At 45.8% G+C, this 18,419-nt stretch overlaps 1 protein-coding gene across 1 annotated transcript; it reads right to left on the reverse strand.

The window, feature by feature from the left end:
• Positions 1-466: 466 nt before the first annotated feature.
• On the reverse strand, positions 467-8,025 carry LOC133320666 (uncharacterized). Its single transcript, XM_061529301.1, is given in 5 exon segments — positions 467-1,803; positions 1,806-2,007; positions 2,010-2,108; positions 6,252-6,433; positions 7,485-8,025. Coding segments are annotated over 5 exon segments (1,644 nt in total). The 3' UTR covers positions 467-1,183.
• Between the last annotated feature and the right edge of the window lie 10,394 nt (positions 8,026-18,419).

Genomic DNA, 18,419 nt, shown 5'->3' on the forward strand with positions numbered 1-18,419 from the left:
ATCAACATACGCTGTATTAAAGAGATCACTTGGATTCTCTGAACATGTGTTTGTGTTTTTTTTTAATGCAAAATGCTCCACGCATCTTTGCTTACTTTTATTGAAGTGGGTTTGTTGCTGTGGTCTGGGCGGTCTTGTACGCCGGGGTCCACAGGGGCTCTAAGGGATTGAGGTAGGTCGATGCTGTGGTCTGGGACTTTCGTCCGTGGTCCACAGAGGATATTGATTTTATGATGTTGCTGTGGTCTGGGCGGTCTCGTACGCCGTGGTCCACAGGGGCTCTAAGGGATTGAGGTAGGTCGATGCTGTGGTCTGGGCGGTCTCGTACGCCGTGGTCCACAGAGGATATTGATTTATGATGTTGCTGTGGTCTGGGACTTTTGTCCGTGGTCCACAGAGGATATTGATTTTATGATGTTGCTGTGGTCTGGGCGGTCTCGTACGCCGTGGTCCACAGGGGCTCTAAGGGATTGAGGTAGGTCGATGCTGTGGTCTGGGACTTTCGTCCGTGGTCCACAGAGGATATTGATTTTATGATGTTGCTGTGGTCTGGGCGGTCTCGTACGCCGTGGTCCACAGGGGCTCTAAGGGATTGAGGTAGGTCGATGCTGTGGTCTGGGCGGTCTCGTACGCCGTGGTCCATAGAGGATATTGATTTTATGATGTTGCTGTGGTCTGGGACTTTTGTCCGTGGTCCACAGAGGATATTGATTTTATGATGTTGCTGTGGTCTGGGCGGTCTCGTACGCCGTGGTCCACAGGGGCTCTAAGGGATTGAGGTAGGTCGATGCTGTGGTCTGGGCGGTCTCGTACGCCGTGGTCCACAGAGGATATTGATTTTATGATGTTGCTGTGGTCTGGGCGGTCTTGTACGCCGTGGTCCACAGGGGCTCTAAGGGATTGAGGTAGGTCGATGCTGTGGTCTGGGACTTTTGTCCGTGGTCCACAGAGGATATTGATTTTATGATGTTGCTGTGGTCTGGGCGGTCTTGTACGCCGTGGTCCACAGGGGCTCTAAGGGATTGAGGTAGGTCGATGCTGTGGTCTGGGACTTTTGTCCGTGGTCCACAGAGGCTCTAAAGATTTGAAGAAAGGTAATATTTTAGTACAGGTTCTAAATATTTTTTTTATTGACCTCATGTCAAGTTCCTCAACTTGAGAGATCTTTTGATAAAGACAATTGTCAATAAATTGATACTTTACTAAGCAATGAATGTTGGACCAAGTTTATTGATCGTTCATTGGATTCAACTTCTAAATTTTCAGAAGCTTCAACATTTAATGGACTGTCGTAATGTGGAGGATCATCAATCTGATCCGCCGACACGGTTCCTGCTGCTGCTGGATTTGGTGCTGGACGTAATTGATCATGAGCTAACTTACGCGGCCGGTCTCTACCGGTTACACGTTTTAGCATGTAACGATCATGTTCCAATATTTTGTATATTTCGTATGGTTCAGTATTTTTCAGATCCAAAGAAGTTTGTTTACAAGGATTAGTTTTGATTAGTGCATAGTCAACTCTTTTAAATGAACGTAGCTTACCCTTACTTTTTTCAAAACTCTGTTTATCATATTCCGCCGAAGCCAACATTTTCTGTTGCACATATTCCTCCAATACATCAAAATTTATAAATTCATTCTCAAAATCAATTAACCTTAATAGTTCCGATGGCACACAAAGCTGCCGACGAGTGAGAAGAGTTAGAGGTGCAACTCCAGTAACTCTATGAGGCGTGCAATTAAACGAGAGTTGCAATGCTTCAAGAGCAGTCTGCCAGTTTTCGGTAGTGTAATTTTTATAATAGTTAGGGCATTTTTTAAAGTGCTCATGATACTTTCAAGCTGTCCTTTAGCTCGGCTTATTCCTGGTGCGATTGAATGTATGTTGCTCCCAAAGCGGTTACAATAAACTTTGAATTCACCCAGAAACTCTCGACCTCCATCAACCATGATCTGAACTGGTGTTTCAAAAAGATGTACTAATCGTTTCAAGGCTGCAAGACTGATCCTTCACTACTCCTAGTTCCTAATTTCCAGGTAATGTCCATATGTACTACTTGAAATGCTGCCGTGGGTTTCTGGATTGGATGAAGTCGTACTTGTTGCTACCTGACGAGTTTTTGATGTTCTGCAAATTATAAAATTTTCAACAAATCTTCTGATTAAAGTACTCATTTTATCAAAAACATATGTCTTAATTTTTGAAGAGTTCTCTCCCATCCTGGGTGATGTAATGCGGTGTGAAATGAATTTATTAAATCTCGTCTGCCCGTGATCACGGTTGCTGAAAAGTAACCGAAACGTCGGGAGCCTGTAATTTTAACAAAAATAAAGCACGCGTATATCCGAAAAATATTAGTTTCATTTAAATGAATTTACTATACTCCCCTGAAATGATGATAGGAACGACAATGACTTCATGTTGGCCAAGCACAGAATCTGTTAAAATTTTCTTTAGGACACCTTCTCTTAGTGTATAGTTTGCGGCTGCGTGGTCGCTGCTCATGCTATCTTATTAAAGGACGAAGTAAATCATCGAGTCTTTGTTCTATTTGTAACCATTCCATGTCTTTGCCTATTATATTGACAGATATTTCATTAGATGGGTTTCTACATCTATGAATTCACGGAAGTAAATCCTTTTTATGTTTGGATGCTTTCAAAGCATTACAATTTTAAACTTTCGACCGTATAAATAGTGTCGAAAATGTTTTGTTGCCCGTACTACTGCCAGAGTCTCGAGCTCATATAAGTGGTACCGGCTCTCCGCGTCAGTAGTTTTTTTTTTTTTTGATTCATATACTACTGGATGACGGCGCCCATTAACGATCTGATCTAGAACTGCTCCGTATCCAATGCTACTATCATCTGTATACAGCTCTGTTGGTGCTGTTTCTTTCTCGAATAATTTTATGTTCAAGTAATTCCTTAATAATTGAACGAACTGTTTCCCTCCTTACCGGACTTAATCGATATGGTCTACGTTCTACATATCTATCGTTATCTGTTAAGCGTATTTGTAATACTTCTGTGTTTAACACATGATTTTCATATTTGTTGAGCAGAATTATTAATCTATTTATTAGATCTTGATCAGTTAGGTCGCAATTTAAATTATTAAATTTATCACTCCTAGACATCACATGACGTATAGCAGGTTGGTGAAGAAAAATAGCACCATGCGAGTTTATTATCACTCTAAAGTTCGTGTTTTCAATCAAATTCATTTCAATTAAAACATCTGAACATATTTCACAGTCAGGTACAATATGAAATTGAATCTCTATTCGAAGATCATTTATAACGCATACTGTTGTTAATGTTGATAGCGACACTACTGTAAATTGTCTCAGACCTTTCAAATATCGTACTAAATTTGTTCGTTTTATAGTTCCTTGTAATGTAATGAATGTATTAGGGTGAGACCGTTTCACGTATCGTATCGCCGATGCCACAGAGATCAATTCGGGTACTGATGACGCTCTAACATTTAGTAATTCGATTCGCAGTCGTTCATCCCCCTATACAACAATCACTGCCTTTCTTACACGTCGCCATAGAACCCACGCTTGTGACAAAAATTGCGTAATATCCTTAGTATTATCATAGTTATGTTCTTTAAAACGAACGATGTCCCGCGAGTATCCAGTCTCTGGTTCGATGTGAAAAAGTCGTAATCAAAACATCCCGCAATTCCGATCACGTTGTTGTAAATATTAACCAATTGTCAACCCATAACTTTGTGCGTCCTCTGAGTAGACTCCGGACCTTCATTCTGATTTCGTAATCAGTAAAGTTATAGGTTTCCATTGCAGTTGTAATATGTTGACACCATTCTCTGATTCCAACATTCATGTCCCGGTCATATGATGGCAGGTATCAGTAATTTTAATTTTGGCTTCTGGTTGATCAGGAATACGATCGATATACGCTTTATCACTTTTAGCATTTGTGAAAAAATAATAATAATAATAATTGGGTATTTACCACTGCAACAGAGCCTCCAGTGTTGTCAGATGGACGAGTAGAAGTGGGTAATCCCACTTCTGATGTCGAAGAGCGATGTCCAAGTTGATTATTAGGAGCTGTGACGTCAGCGATGTTATCGTCACATAACTCTATTTCCACCTATCAGGTTATCCATTTTCACCAATAAAGCACTCTCACTTACTTGCACCACTTTATTTTCAACTTTAACTAACACTTAGTAATTTCTCCTGGATAGCTCTCACACCACTGTGTCCTCGCCACAGATGTCTCCGAATATAAATGGTTTTCGTGGAGTCATTACCTTTACTTTTAATTTTAAATAATAACTTACAAAGATTATTCGTAGTACTTCAAATAAACAGTAATCATTACAAAAGTTTTCGTAATCAATTATTAAACCTACTAAACTTTATATTGCCATTTAAAATTTAAAGAAATCATAATTGATTACAAAATGGTTACTGTTTAAGTTTGTGTTTTACTAAAACTCACAAAATAACTTATCTTTACATATTACAAATCACGATACGAATTGCCATTTACTTTCCTTCAATACAAATCCTACGACGATCTATAAAACAAATAATTTTGTTAAAGTTATTACTAACACCTTGACATTGTTTATGTCACATCTACCCTCTAAAGTGAAATACATATGAAACAACTATACATATGAAACAACTACCCTTTATAATGGTTCTTTAAATGTCGTTGCGCCGACATGTATATTATAATAAAAATTACATATTAAAACTTATAACCTATACCTAAGACTACATGATTGCCCCGATGTTAGGATAGCAATCCCATTCCATAGCTTGTTTGGTATCAGGAATCTTCTGGTTCACACGGCTTGGTGTTCGTTCCGCGGAGTCAGCGGCGTTACTTGTTATATGATATCTTATCCATACAACGATGTTGCCCCGGCGATGTTCATTTATTTTATAATATGTAGCGCGTACGTAACAAACTTCACGTAGTTTGTTGTGCAAACGAAACAAGCAAGCAAACAAACAAACAAACAAACAAACAAACAAGCCACAGTCAGTCACGTTTATCTCAGCGGATGGGAAACCAGGAAATCATAAGACACGAGTATTTCGTAGCAAAAGCACACTATAGAACTAACTACACAGTTTTATGTTCTCCTGGTAAGATGTTTCGAGTTAGGTAACAGAACGTAACAGTCACGTTGTTCATAACACTGTCAACCAGGAGAACATAAATTGAGAGGCAATGGTTCAGAAAACTTTCTTTGAATTTTTTGTTTCTTTTTCTCGAAAATTTGAATTTTCTTGTTTGAATTTATTTTTTTATGAAATTACTATGCAATGGAGTATTTATTAAGTTTTATGACAAATACGATGTTAGACTGATACATAGTACAAGTAGAGATAATTGTAAATATTGTTTTTTTTTTTTCTTTTAGACCTCAATCTTCTAGGGGCAGATGGAGGCAGACATTCCATAGCAGTGAGAGTCAGCTGATTGTGACTAGCGTATCGCTGTGAATCACTACATTTTAAAAGCAATAGGATGAAAAATCGATAATGCCAGTCAGCACAAGCTCACAGAAACATAATAATGACCGACCCACAAACATAAGTTTAATGTGTAATAAATACATATGAATGAAAAGTTTCACTTTTATCTTCCCGTGAAACATCATCGGCTTGGTTTTATGTTCTCCTGGTAAGATGTTAGTGAGTTAGTTAGTGAGTTGTGGCGGTGTTATGAAATCAATCAATAAATCAAAATCAGCTTTGTGAAGGAGATCCATCGACTTTTCTTTTCTAGATTGATTAATTATTTTTATTGAGAATCATCTCTGCATTAAACAGACAGTTTGAAAATTACATTGAAATTTTTCTGGATTAATTCTTTTTGTAGAAAGTATGGTCCGATTGGTTATTTTTGTATAAAATTCCTTTCTGATCAAGGTTTACAAAATAAAAAAAAAAAATACCTTGAGAATATAAAAAAATTGCTCGTCGTGAATCGTCTATGAATGTGAATGCAAGATATTATTAGGTACTCACGTTTATTTTAGTAATAAGGGCACTAGTAAAGTCACTAAAGGAAAAGAGTACTACTACGCTTCAAATATTTTGTAGAGATATTATGTATGTCGGATCGCCGAGCCCATTAGGGTCTTGTGAACCACTCATATTGCAATCCAATGACTAAAACTTCAATACACTTTGTAATAACTTTATTTCACTTGTCACTATTTGATTAACACCACGAAAGTAATTTACTGTTATGGAATAGCAATTACGAATTTGAGCCACGTGGATTGGCGAGTGTGCGTCCAACACCGTGTCCAAGTGAACACTGCCCTTACAATGTGACTGCTCCCATTTATATACCTTGGTGACTGCTACGACGTTGGCGCCACTCGCAACCCCACTCGACAACCTAACTGACGTTAGCGTCGGCTCTTTGCAAAATAAATTGAGTTTCTTTTTAAAATTACATTTATAATATTTGTCAACTAAAAATAAACAGAAACATAAAAAAAAGGAATACACTTAAATATAGACTTAAAATAAATAGAATCAGAGGAACAAATAATTTTCTTAAAATAAGGTGGTTCGAACGACATATTGTAAATGTGTCGATAAAAATTTATTGAGCGTCTTCTTTCTTTTTAAATTCAGGTTCATGATTTTTATCAGCTAAATATCACATAAATAAACGAACACATTTAAATATAAACAAAAGAAATATAATCAAATAATTTTCTTAAAATGAGGTAGTTATATGATATTTTCTTGATACGCCGTCACAGCCATCCTGCAATATCACACGTCCTCGTGTGTCCCAACAGAATCTAAAATCAAATAAAGAAATTTGATATTTGGTTACGCTCGGCTATTCTGACAGAAACCATCATAAACCTTTTAAAGACTGTCAACATTACATCTCATTTTTCTATTATTATGTTTGTTCAAATGATGAAACCAAAATAATTATTCGTTGATGCCAATAAATGGTATACGTATCTTTTAAATGAACATTATAGAAACAGAAGAAAGATTTTAACATATACTTCACACAGATCTTTGACAAGATATATAAACCCACAGATCTTTGTCAAGATATTAATCACACAGATCTTTGACAAGATATTAATCACACAGATCTTTGACAAGATATAAACCACACAGATCTTTGTCAAGATATTAATCACACAGATCTTTGACAAGATATAAACCACACAGATCTTTGTCAAGATATTAATCACACAGATCTTTGACAAGATATAAACCACACAGATCTTTGTCAAGATATTAATCACACAGATCTTTGACAAGATATAAACCACACAGATCTTTGTCAAGATATTAATCACACAGATCTTTGACAAGATATAAACCACACAGATCTTTGTCAAGATATTAATCACACAGATCTTTGTTTCTAATAATTAAAGAAAGTAAGGACCTGGTATAGAATTTTACCACAAAACATCAAAGTCAATTACTTACTTGTGCCGTCAGCGGCGCATCCAATAAGATTAGGATCTAATTCGAGTGGAACATAACACTCGGGCAAGGCTCGTAAGCGATCATGGGCATATTTATATGTTCGCTTAGAATCTAAAGCTTTCAGGAGATACCTGTCACCACATAGAAGTTGAGCTATCAGGTAAGGACCTTTAAATTTGGGATCTAATTTGGTTTTATTACGTTCATGGTTTTCTAAAAGGACGTAATCACCTACTTTAAAACGTTTAATTTTAGCTTTTGTCTTATCAAACTTCACTTTATCAGTATTAGCGTGAGTCAGTATTGATTGGGCCGCCTGCTCTCTTACCAAAGGTAAATCTACAGAATCATTTCTATCACCGTTTGGAATCATTAAATTTAATGGACGCGCCGTTTTCCCTATCAACAGTTCTAATGGACTAGACTTGGTCACACGACAGAAAGAACAATTTAAAGCTATTTGGACTTCGGGAAGGGCATCTTGCCAGGACCTATGGTTTTGAGTTTCAATTGAAGTAAGCATATTCTTAAGAGTACTCATTACTCTTTCTACTTGCCCATTGGAACGACTCGTACCTGTGGCTATTAAATGAAGTTTAATACAGTGCGAATCACAAAATTGTTTGAAGTCTTTGCTTGCAAAGCACCTACCCTGATCGGCAATAATACGACTGGGAGCTCCAAACAAGGAAACGCTGTATTTTAATGCCTGTATAGCATTAGAAGAATCAATATTTTTGGCATGATAAAGGATAGTATATTTTGTGAAAGCGTCTATTAAGACGAAAACATACTCTTTCAAGTCATTTTTACCCGTCAATTTTCCAGTTGCGTCTATGTGTATAGTATGCCACGGACATGCAACCTTTGGGATGGTATGCAATTCAGCTTGGATTTTGCCAGAATGACATTTAGATAATCTGCAAGTTATACAATTATCCACAAATTTCCTGACATATTTATTCATATGAGGAAACCAGTAATGACAGAATACCTTTTCTAAAGTCTTTTCCCAACCTAAATGCATCAGACTTTCATGTATGTTATTTATTACTGCCCACTGAAAAGCACGAGGTATCATTGGTAGCCAGAAACTGCGATTGTTTCTTTCAACCTTTCTATGCAAAACCCCGTGCCTCATCTCGTACGTTTTTGCTATATCCTTATCTAGGGAATTATTGTTAAGTTTTGAAATTAAATCAAGTATTTCCGAATCTTTTTTTTGTTCCGCATGTAACCAGTTTTCCGAAATTTCAGTAAAATTTATTTGTTTCTGATTAATTTTTGTTGTAATTTTATTGGGAATAACATTACGTGATAAAAAATCTACATGCTCCATTTTTTACCCGGTCGATATTCTATATCGAAATCAAAGATTTGAAGAAAACACCACCAACGGTGCACACGTGGTGTAAGGTCCATTTTTGTCTTAGAAGCTTTAATCGCATTACAATCTGTAACTACTAAAAATTTTCGATTCTGTAAGTAATGTTTGAAATGTTTAATGGCCTTAACAACTGCTAACGTTTCTAATTCGTAAGAATGATATTTTGATTCACATGGAGAAGTTCTTTTGCTTAAATGAAACTAGTATTATTCGGATTTACTACGCGGATTTTATTATTTAAAAACTACATAATCCCGACGTTTCGGTTACTTTGCAGCAACCGTGATCACGGGCAGACGAGGTGTGAATGTCTGTCAGTTGGTCCTTGTTATTTATCATCTACCGCAATCGATTTCTTAATTTTCTGGCGTACCGCTCTGGATGCCGGCAGAATGCGCTCACGGTGTCTTGAGGTCCTGCGGTGTGGTTTCGGACATGGGATTTTATATTTTTAAGAACGGGGTCCCAGGTGTTTGATAGATTCCAGCCATCTTCTCTATTGAAATTAGGATGTTTTTTAATTTCAATAGCCTCGCGAATTAATCTCGGTATATACTTGTCTTCTCGAGCGAGGATTTGAGGTTTATCAAAACGAATGTAGTGGCCTGGTTTGTCCATTGTGTGTTCACACACTGCTGACTTCGACGCGCGCCTGTTTTTGATGTCTGAGATGTGTTCCTTAACCCTTGTACCGATGCTCCTCTTCGTCTGTCACCACACACACGGACAGGTACCTCAACGGTAACTCGCACCACCACCCTATACAGTTAGCTACCGTTGGCAAATCTTTGTTACAGAGAGCCCAACACCGTTGTGATGCTGACCACCTAGAGGCCGAGCTGCAGCATGTAAAACATGCTCTCACCATCAACAACCTGCCCGTGCCTCGCCAGCATCGCAAGAACCACCTGAAGCCACCCACAGTTGAACGACAACCTGCGATACTACCATATGTGAAGGGAGTTACTGACAGAATAGGCAACATCTTGAAGAAGGTTTCCATTAAAACTATTTACAAACCACATAAGAAAGTGAGCCAATTCTTGAGACCAATCAAGAGTAACATTCCTTTACAACAACCGGGTGTATACAAACTCGACTGTGACTGTGGCTTGTCATACATTGGACAGACGAAGAGGAGCATCGGTACAAGGGTTAAGGAACACATCTCAGACATCAAAAACAGGCGCGCGTCGAAGTCAGCAGTGTGTGAACACACAATGGACAAACCAGGCCACTACATTCGTTTTGATAAACCTCAAATCCTCGCTCGAGAAGACAAGTATATACCGAGATTAATTCGCGAGGCTATTGAAATTAAAAAACATCCTAATTTCAATAGAGAAGATGGCTGGAATCTATCAAACACCTGGGACCCCGTTCTTAAAAATATAAAATCCCATGTCCGAAACCACACCGCAGGACCTCAAGACACCGTGAGCGCATTCTGCCGGCATCCAGAGCGGTACGCCAGAAAATTAAGAAATCGATGGCGGTAGATGATAAATAACAAGGACCAACTGACAGACATTCACACCTCGTCTGCCCGTGATCACGGTTGCTGCAAAGTAACCGAAACGTCGGGATTATGTAGTTTTTAAATAATAAAATCCGCGTAGTAAATCCGAATAATACTAGTTTCATTTAAATGAATACTCGCGAAAATCTTAGATCTCATTAAGTTCTTTTGCTGTAATATTCAATGACATGAGGTTTGTTAGAAATTTTTTGTATAAGTATAGCCCCATAACCTTCAGCACTAGCGTCTGTATGTAATTCAATCGGAAAATTAGGGTCAAAAATAGTCAATATAGGTCTTTCGGTTAAAGGGGGCGATACCGGTTCCTCCACGTTGGTGCCCCTGGGCAACGTCTGGGTGCGCCGCCCCGCCCTTTACACGGGGTGAGGTACTCAAACGGCCGAACACCGGTCTATCTCTGTCTTTCTTTCTGTCTATAGTTTACTCTTGTTTTTGTTTTGTTTATTTTATTTATTCTATCTTTCACCGTCTTTTCTTCACTATCTTTCTTTTATATATATTCTAATGCGTGATGTATGTATGTGGATGGGCAGGCTTTTACGGCCCCTAATCCCCGGAGTGTGGTGCCCGTCCTTGGGATGGATGGCGAGCGGGTGGCTCGTCCCGAGGGCACTAGGTTCGGTCCTACCTTAAAGGGCCAAAACATGAATGGCGCTTGCAAAAGAAAAACTACCCCAGGAGGGTCCCAGTCTTGATGAGGCTGGGGAATCCCTCACCGGCACGCCGGTCTGCCCCACGTATTCTGGGGGGGGCAACAAACGCCAAGGGGGTCCTTCTTCAAAGGACCTCCTAAGACGAGGTGCAGTGGGCACGGACTTAAGCACGAACAACGGACTTGATTTGCCTAATGATAGGGTTTTGGTGGTTAGGCTGGAGAGAACTGAGGTGGGAACTTCGAGGACGACGCGTTCTAAAGAGCGTCAGCCCTCCGAACCCAGGAACGTATCCAGCAGTAGGAGCGTGGCACGCAGTGCTCGCTCGACGAGTGGCCAGGGAGGCTCGGACACGGACCCGGTATCTATGGAGACGTGTTCCGAGCTTGATATTCCCGCTCCGGTCCGCAAGAGACCGTTGAGACTATCATCGGGAGGTAGCTCGTCGGGCAGAGGCCCGAAAGTTGCGGCCACCACTTCGGCTAAGCGTGGCAGAGGACGGCCCCCGACTACGGGGATGTACGTCGGCCTAGCCAAAGCGAAGGAGGAGCTCAACCGGCAGAAGCGCGAAGCGTTCCTGCTGGACTCGGAGGAGGAGGTGATGAGGTCAGCACGTAGGGTGGAGGTAGCGATACCCGCCCTTAAGACACTGCCGGCCTCGTCCCTAGGAGCTGAGGTAGACAAGGCGCTCGAGGCAATTTTAGATGTCGCCCGGAAATCGCGCAATCTAAAGGGTGGTTGTATCCGAGCCCTCAAATCGTCTACGCAGCTGCTGAAGGACGCAACGGAGGTTCTTCTGAAACGAAGTTCTAGCGAGGAGAACGAGCTTCTTCGTAAGCGACTTAGGGAGGAGCAGGAAAAGAATTCCCTGCTCCAAATCGAGCTGCAGGCGTTGAGGGAGGGTCAGGCCCGCCTTCGGGCGGACATGGACCAATTGGCCACTGCCCCCACTCAAAGACAGAAGGAGCAGATGATTGAGGAGCTTCGCGCCAAAATGATGCTTGACATCGGGAGCATGATGGACGCGAAGCTCCAGGGCATCGAAGATCGGCTCCTGCCGAAGCAACGCCTTCGACCGCCCCTAGCCTCTGACAAGGGCCCAGTTCCAGCGTCAGGGGCTGCGGCAGAGCCCGAGCGTTGTGATCAGCGACCAGGAGGGAAAAAGAAGACAGGAGCTGCCAAAAAGGTTTCCCAGAAGCCGGTGGCGACTAAAGAGCCGCGTTTCTTGCCCCCGCCACCTGCGTCAATGACTGAAGGGTGGACGGAGGTAGTTAAGAAAAAGAAGGTCCCGAGCGCTAGTGCTGGTCCGGTTGCCGTTCCTAGAGGGGAACAGAGCAACGGTCGGACCGCACCTAAGCCGAAAGCCCAACAGGCGCAAACGGGGCAACAAAAGAAAAAGAGGAGGGGGAAACGGCGGAAGCGGACGCTTAAGGAGTCCAAGTCGCCGGCGGTAGTTCTGACATTGCCGCGAGACACTGCCAGGACGTATGAGGACGTTCTCAAGACAGCGCGGGCGGGACTTGACCTGGCGGAGTTAGGTCTGCCGATGGGTCTCGTCTGCCGAAGGACGGTCACCGGGGCCCGGATGTTTGAGCTCCCGGAGGGTGCAGGTGAGGCCAAAGCGGACCTCCTAGCACGGAAACTCCGGGAGCTGGTCCCTGATGTCAAAGTCGCCCGGCCCGTGAAGTGCGCGGAATTGCGAGTCTCCGGGCTGGACGACTCAGTGTCGAAGGAGGACGTCCTTGCAGCGATTGTCCGGCTAGGCAACTGCTCCGCCGAGCAGGTGAAGGTGGGCCCTATACGCTTCCGCGGAGTGTTTAGCACGGGGGCAGCGTGGGTGCGATGCCCGGTCGCGGCGGCTAAGTGCCTCGTCGAAGCCGGTCGGCTGTTAGTCGGCTGGAGCTCGGCACGAGTGCAGCCGCTGGAACCGCGCCCAATGCGTTGCTTCCGGTGTTTAGAGGTAGGACACGCCGGCCTCAGATGTCCGTCAACCACCGACCGCAGCCGTTTGTGCTTTCGTTGCGGCGGTGAGGGGCACGTGGCTGAGGCGTGTTCGTCGGACGCAAGGTGTCCAATTTGTGCGGAGGCGGGTGTTGCAGCTGACCATATGGTCGGCAGCAAGAAATGCCACCCACCAAAAAGTCGCAAGGGCAAGGGGCTCGAAAAATCCTCAGCCCCGCCCCGCCAAAAATCTGCCGTGCCTGAGGTGCTTTCAATGGACGTGTAATGGCCTGCACGTCCATCAACTTTCTTCAGGCGAACCTGAATCACTCCCCTGGTCCGCAGGATCTTTGCCTGCAGGCCATGGCGGAGTGGTCCATCGAGGCGGCAGTGCTCTGTGAGCCGTACTTCGTCCCTGATCGTCCGAATTGGGTGACGGATACGGATCGGTCCGTGGCGGTGGTCGTCTCATCGGGTGTGCGCTCCTCTCCTCTTGCCGTTGTCGGTAGGGGGGAAGGGTATGTCGCTGCTCGGTGGGGCGATCTCGTACTGGTGGGCGTCTATCTCGCCCCGAGGAAGCCCGTCGCAGAGGTTGAAAAACTTCTCGACGAGGTCGGGGCGGAAGTGAGACGTGCGTCGCCGAGGCAAGTCATTGTTCTCGGCGACTTCAATGCCCACAGTACGGCGTGGCAGTCGCGCGTCACGGACTCTCGCGGAGAGGTGGTAGAGGAGTGGGCCACAGCGTTCGGCCTGTCACTTCTCAACCGGGGCAATGCCGTTACGTGCGTACGACCGCAGGGTGAGTCCATAGTGGACTTATCGTTCGCTACTCCCGCGGTCGCAACGCGAGTTCGTAACTGGCGAGTCCTAGTTGAGGAGGAGACGCTGTCGGACCACTCCTTTATCAGGTTCGAGTTGGCTCCACAAGGGGGCTCTTCGTTTCGCCGTCGCGCCGCCGGGAGCACGTCTGCGTTCCCGCGGTGGTCTCTGACCAAGCTGGACAGAGACATGGCGGTGGAGGCGTCGATAGTCCAGGCCTGGACCATGCGAGTCGATCAGCCCGTTGAGGTGGATGAGGAGGCGCGCAAGTTCCGCCGGTCCCTATGGCGGATCTGCGATGCGTCGATGCCCCGCGTCACGCAACGCCCTCCCAGACGCCAGGTGTATTGGTGGACACCGGAGATCGCGCAGTTACGCTCAGTCTGCGTGGTGGCGAGACGCCGGTACACCCGACAACGGAGGCAGCATCCTCGCAACGAGGCCGATGAAAATCGGCTTCGCGACGCCTACAAGGAAGCGAAGAGCGAGCTTCGGTACGCTATTTGCAGGTCCAAAGAGTCGGCCCGCGAGGAGTTACTCGCGCGTCTAGATGGAGATCCGTGGGGGCGTCCGTATCTCGGTGCTCGGAACAAGATCCGAGCCCAGACGGCCCCGGTCACGGAGAGTCTAGAGCCGGAGTTTCTGCGAAGCGTCGTGTGCGCCTTGTTCCCCATGGAGGCCGCACACACGATGCCAGCGGACACTTCACGCGAGCCGGCCCGGTCGGAGGTCATTCCGGCCGTCTCTCTGGAGGAGCTTGAGAGGTCTCTGTCGCCGCTGAAGGCCAAACAAACCGCCCCCGGACCGGACGGCGTCCCCGGACGCGTCCTGGCCCTGGCCCTGGGCGAGTTGGCCGAGTGGTACTTGGAGATCCTCAATCAGTGTTTGAGAACGGGTCGCTTTCCATCGTCTTGGAAAGAGGGGAGACTCGTTCTACTCCAGAAGGGAGGACGACCTGCAGACTCGCCGTCTGCGTACCGTCCGATAGTGCTGCTAGACGACGCGGGGAAGCTCTTCGAGCGGATCCTCGCGACTCGTGTCGTCCGACACATCAGCAGCACGGGGCCCGATCTGGCTCAGTCCCAGTATGGTTTTCGGGGTGGAAGGTCTACCATAGACGCCATCCTGAAACTGAGGAGTCTCGCAGATGATGCCGTGTCTAGGGGCGGAGTTGCGTTGGCGGTGTCCCTCGACATCACCAACGCGTTCAACTCGCTACCCTTTGGCGTCATCGAAGAGGCCCTCAGGTACCATGGTCTGCCGGATTACATTCGGCGGACCATCGGGTCCTACCTCCGCGGACGGGAGATCTCGTTCGTGGGGGGCGACGGTAGGTTGCATCGTCACGAGGTGCGCTGCGGTGTTCCGCAGGGGTCGGTCCTCGGGCCTCTCCTGTGGAACTTGGGGTACGATTTCGTGCTCCGCGGCGCCCTCCCGACCGGGCTGAGCGTCGTCTGCTACGCGGACGACACGCTCGTGTTAGCCCGAGGCGATGACCTGGCAGAGGCGAAGGCGCGTGCCGAGGCGGGAGCCGCCTTGATAGTACGGCGCATCCAGATGCTCGGGCTGAGGGTGGGCCTGGAGAAGACAGAGGCCCTCCTGTTCCACGGCCCTCGAGCAGGACCTCCGACGGACGCTAGCATCAACATCTGCGGCGTCCGCGTCGAGCTCAGTCCCCGGATGAAGTATCTGGGGCTGACTCTGGACGGAAGGTGGAACTTCCGAGAGCATTTTCGCGGGTTAGTCCCGAAATTACTCGGGACGGCGAACGCACTCGGAAGACTTCTGCCGAATCTCGGTGGTCCGAGCGCGACATGTCGGCGCCTGTACACCGGCGTGTTGCGTTCGATGGCGCTGTACGGAGCTCCAGTGTGGGCCGGTGCCCTCACGAGGCCGAACGTGGCTGCGCTGCACAGAGTGCAGCGCGTCATGGCTGTGAGGGTGGTACGGGGATACTGCACTGTCTCCCACGAGGCGGCTTGCGTGCTCGCTGGAACGCCTCCCTGGGACTTGGACGCCCAGGTTCTGGCGGAGGTTTACCAGCAGCGCGCTCGAGCTCGATCCCGAGGTACGAGTTCGGACCGGGATCGGGCGGCGGTGGTGGAGGGTTGGCGGCGCTCCGCGCTCGCGTTGATCTTCCGTCGATGGAGGCGGCGGCTCTCTGAGCCAGTGGCCGGGTTGCGCACCGTGGAGGCGATTCGTCCGCTCCTTAAGGAGTGGGTGGACCGTCGACACGGTTCCTTGACCTTCCGGTTGGTGCAGATCCTCTCGGGGCATGGCAGCTTCGGGCGGTATCTGTGCCACATAGCCGGGAGAGAGCCGACGGCGGCGTGTCACCATTGCAGTTGCATGGATGATACGCCCGACCATACTTTGGCGGAGTGTCCAGCGTGGGCGACGGAGCGTCGTCAACTCACCACCGTGGTTGGCGCGGATCTCTCGTTGCCGGCAGTAGTTCAGGCTATGGTCGGTAGCGAGAGGGCTTGGGCGGCGGTGGTCTGTTTCTGTGAGGTGGTCATCTCGCAGAAGGAGGCCGCCGAACGAGTGAGGGAGGACAATCCCTCCTCGGCGCCCATGCGCCGACGAAGGCTGGGTCGAAGGCAGCGGGCCTACGCCCGCGAAATGCCTCCCCAGTGAGCGGAGCCTCCGGGCGTCGGTGGGGAACCGGCGTCCGGGCAACATAGGCCCGGGTATGAGCGGCGTGTTTGGCGTTCCCGACACGCTGCTCTGGAGACGGAAGGGAGGTGAGGGTGGAGCCCACCGTTATCCCTGTCCGAAGGCGCAGTCCTCGAGACTCGTGCGTAGTGAGCGGAAGTATGGCAGGCCGTTCCCGCTCACTAGCTTACGCACCGCGCAGAGAACGCCGGGGGGTTTTAGTGGGTGGAAATCCCACACGCCCCGGTCGCGTTTTCCCCGCGGCCGGAAGTCTTTCAGAAGATTTCCCCTCGATAACAAAAAAAAAAAAAAAAAAAAGGTCTTTCGGTTAAAATGGTAATGATTCTCTGACGGATTTCCTCTAGTTGAGGACTCCAATCAATAATTCCTTTTTTAGACGTAAGCCTGTAAAGTGGGGCTGTTATTTGAGAAAATCCTGGGATAAATTGCCGGAAATAAGAAGCTAACCCTATAAATTGACGAAGATGAGTAGCAGTTTTTGGTGGAGGTAGTTGAGTAAGAGCAAGAATCTTACGAGGATTTGGTCTTATTTGACCAGAAGAAACATGATATCCAAGGTAATCAACTTCAGTTTTCAAGAAGGCACATTTTTTTAGATTAAATGAAAATCCTGCTTTGGTCAGAGTATCTATGACTAATCTAAGTCTCTCAATACCTTGTTTAATTGTGACAGATGGGATAATGATGTCATCAATGTAGCAAACTGCAAAAGATTCAGAAAGTGCACCAAGGGCTTTATTAATAGCGCGTTGGTAAACAGATGGTGCATTTCGAAGGCCAAAAGGCATAGTGACATATTCATACTGCCCATCTGGTGTTACAAATGCAGTACGCTCAATAGACTCGGGATGAATAGGAATTTGATGATACCCACTAGCCATGTCGAGAGAAGTAAAGTAATTAGCACCAACCAAACGTTATATTTGATCTCCAATTAGGGGCAATGGGTGTCTATCATGAACTGTATTACTATTAAGTTCACGATAATCAACGCAGAGTCTATCTGTACCATCCTTTTTCTTGACTAGTAACACAAGACTAGAAAAAGGAGAACAGCTTTCACGTATGACTCCAGCATTGATTGATGATTTCATTCGCTAGATGTCCTGTTTTCCCACAGTTGTAGCAAGAACGGTAAAATTTTGGCTTTTTGGCTTCAGTCGATGAATAATTTCTTTCAGACACTGGCAAGGGTCTTTTCTTGTAGACAAAGGGCATCAATTCCTGTTGCAATTTTGTTCGTGAACTTATTTCGGTGGTAAATGTAAGCCTTTGGATTTGTGCATCAATTCGGGAAACATGTGCTAGTGCAACAGTAGTCGCAATTTGTTCTGTAGTCAGATTTTTCCAACGATTCATAAGAATACTTAAAATCCGGGATGCGTACGATGAAATATTCTCCCCATCATTTGGGCTGCTGTTCAGTATTTTAAAAACAGCAGCTGCTGGTGTTTCAGCACTGCCAAATCGAGCGAGGAACAGATTCTTCAGTTCGGGCCACGTTGCATGTTCATAGGAATTTTGCGCAAGCCATGTTGATGCTGCACCTTTCAAGGCTTTGCTTAGTAAAATTATCAATTTACTTCCCATTATGGTTTCTTCGATAAGACAAAGATCAACGGTGTTGCACCACGCTTCTGCATCCGCATCCGTCCTATCCGGGTTGAATTCAGGAAGGGCGATTCTTGTTGCATCATCTTTGGGCGCCTTCATGTAATTTACCAATTCAAAAATGTTACGCTGTTGTAGTTGATAAAGTTTTCTCCATTTGTCATGTTCGGTTTGGAGAATTGGACTCCGACTTCGCGTGTGCGTATCCGGGTGAATCCCAATTCTGATGTCGGATCGCCAGCCCATTAGGGTATTGTGAACCACTCATATTGCAATCCAATGACTAAAACTTCAATACACTTTGTAAT

Source organism: Danaus plexippus, unplaced genomic scaffold (genome assembly GCF_018135715.1).
Source record: "Danaus plexippus unplaced genomic scaffold, MEX_DaPlex mxdp_47, whole genome shotgun sequence".
In the NCBI taxonomy this organism is placed as follows: Eukaryota; Metazoa; Arthropoda; class Insecta; order Lepidoptera; family Nymphalidae; genus Danaus; species Danaus plexippus.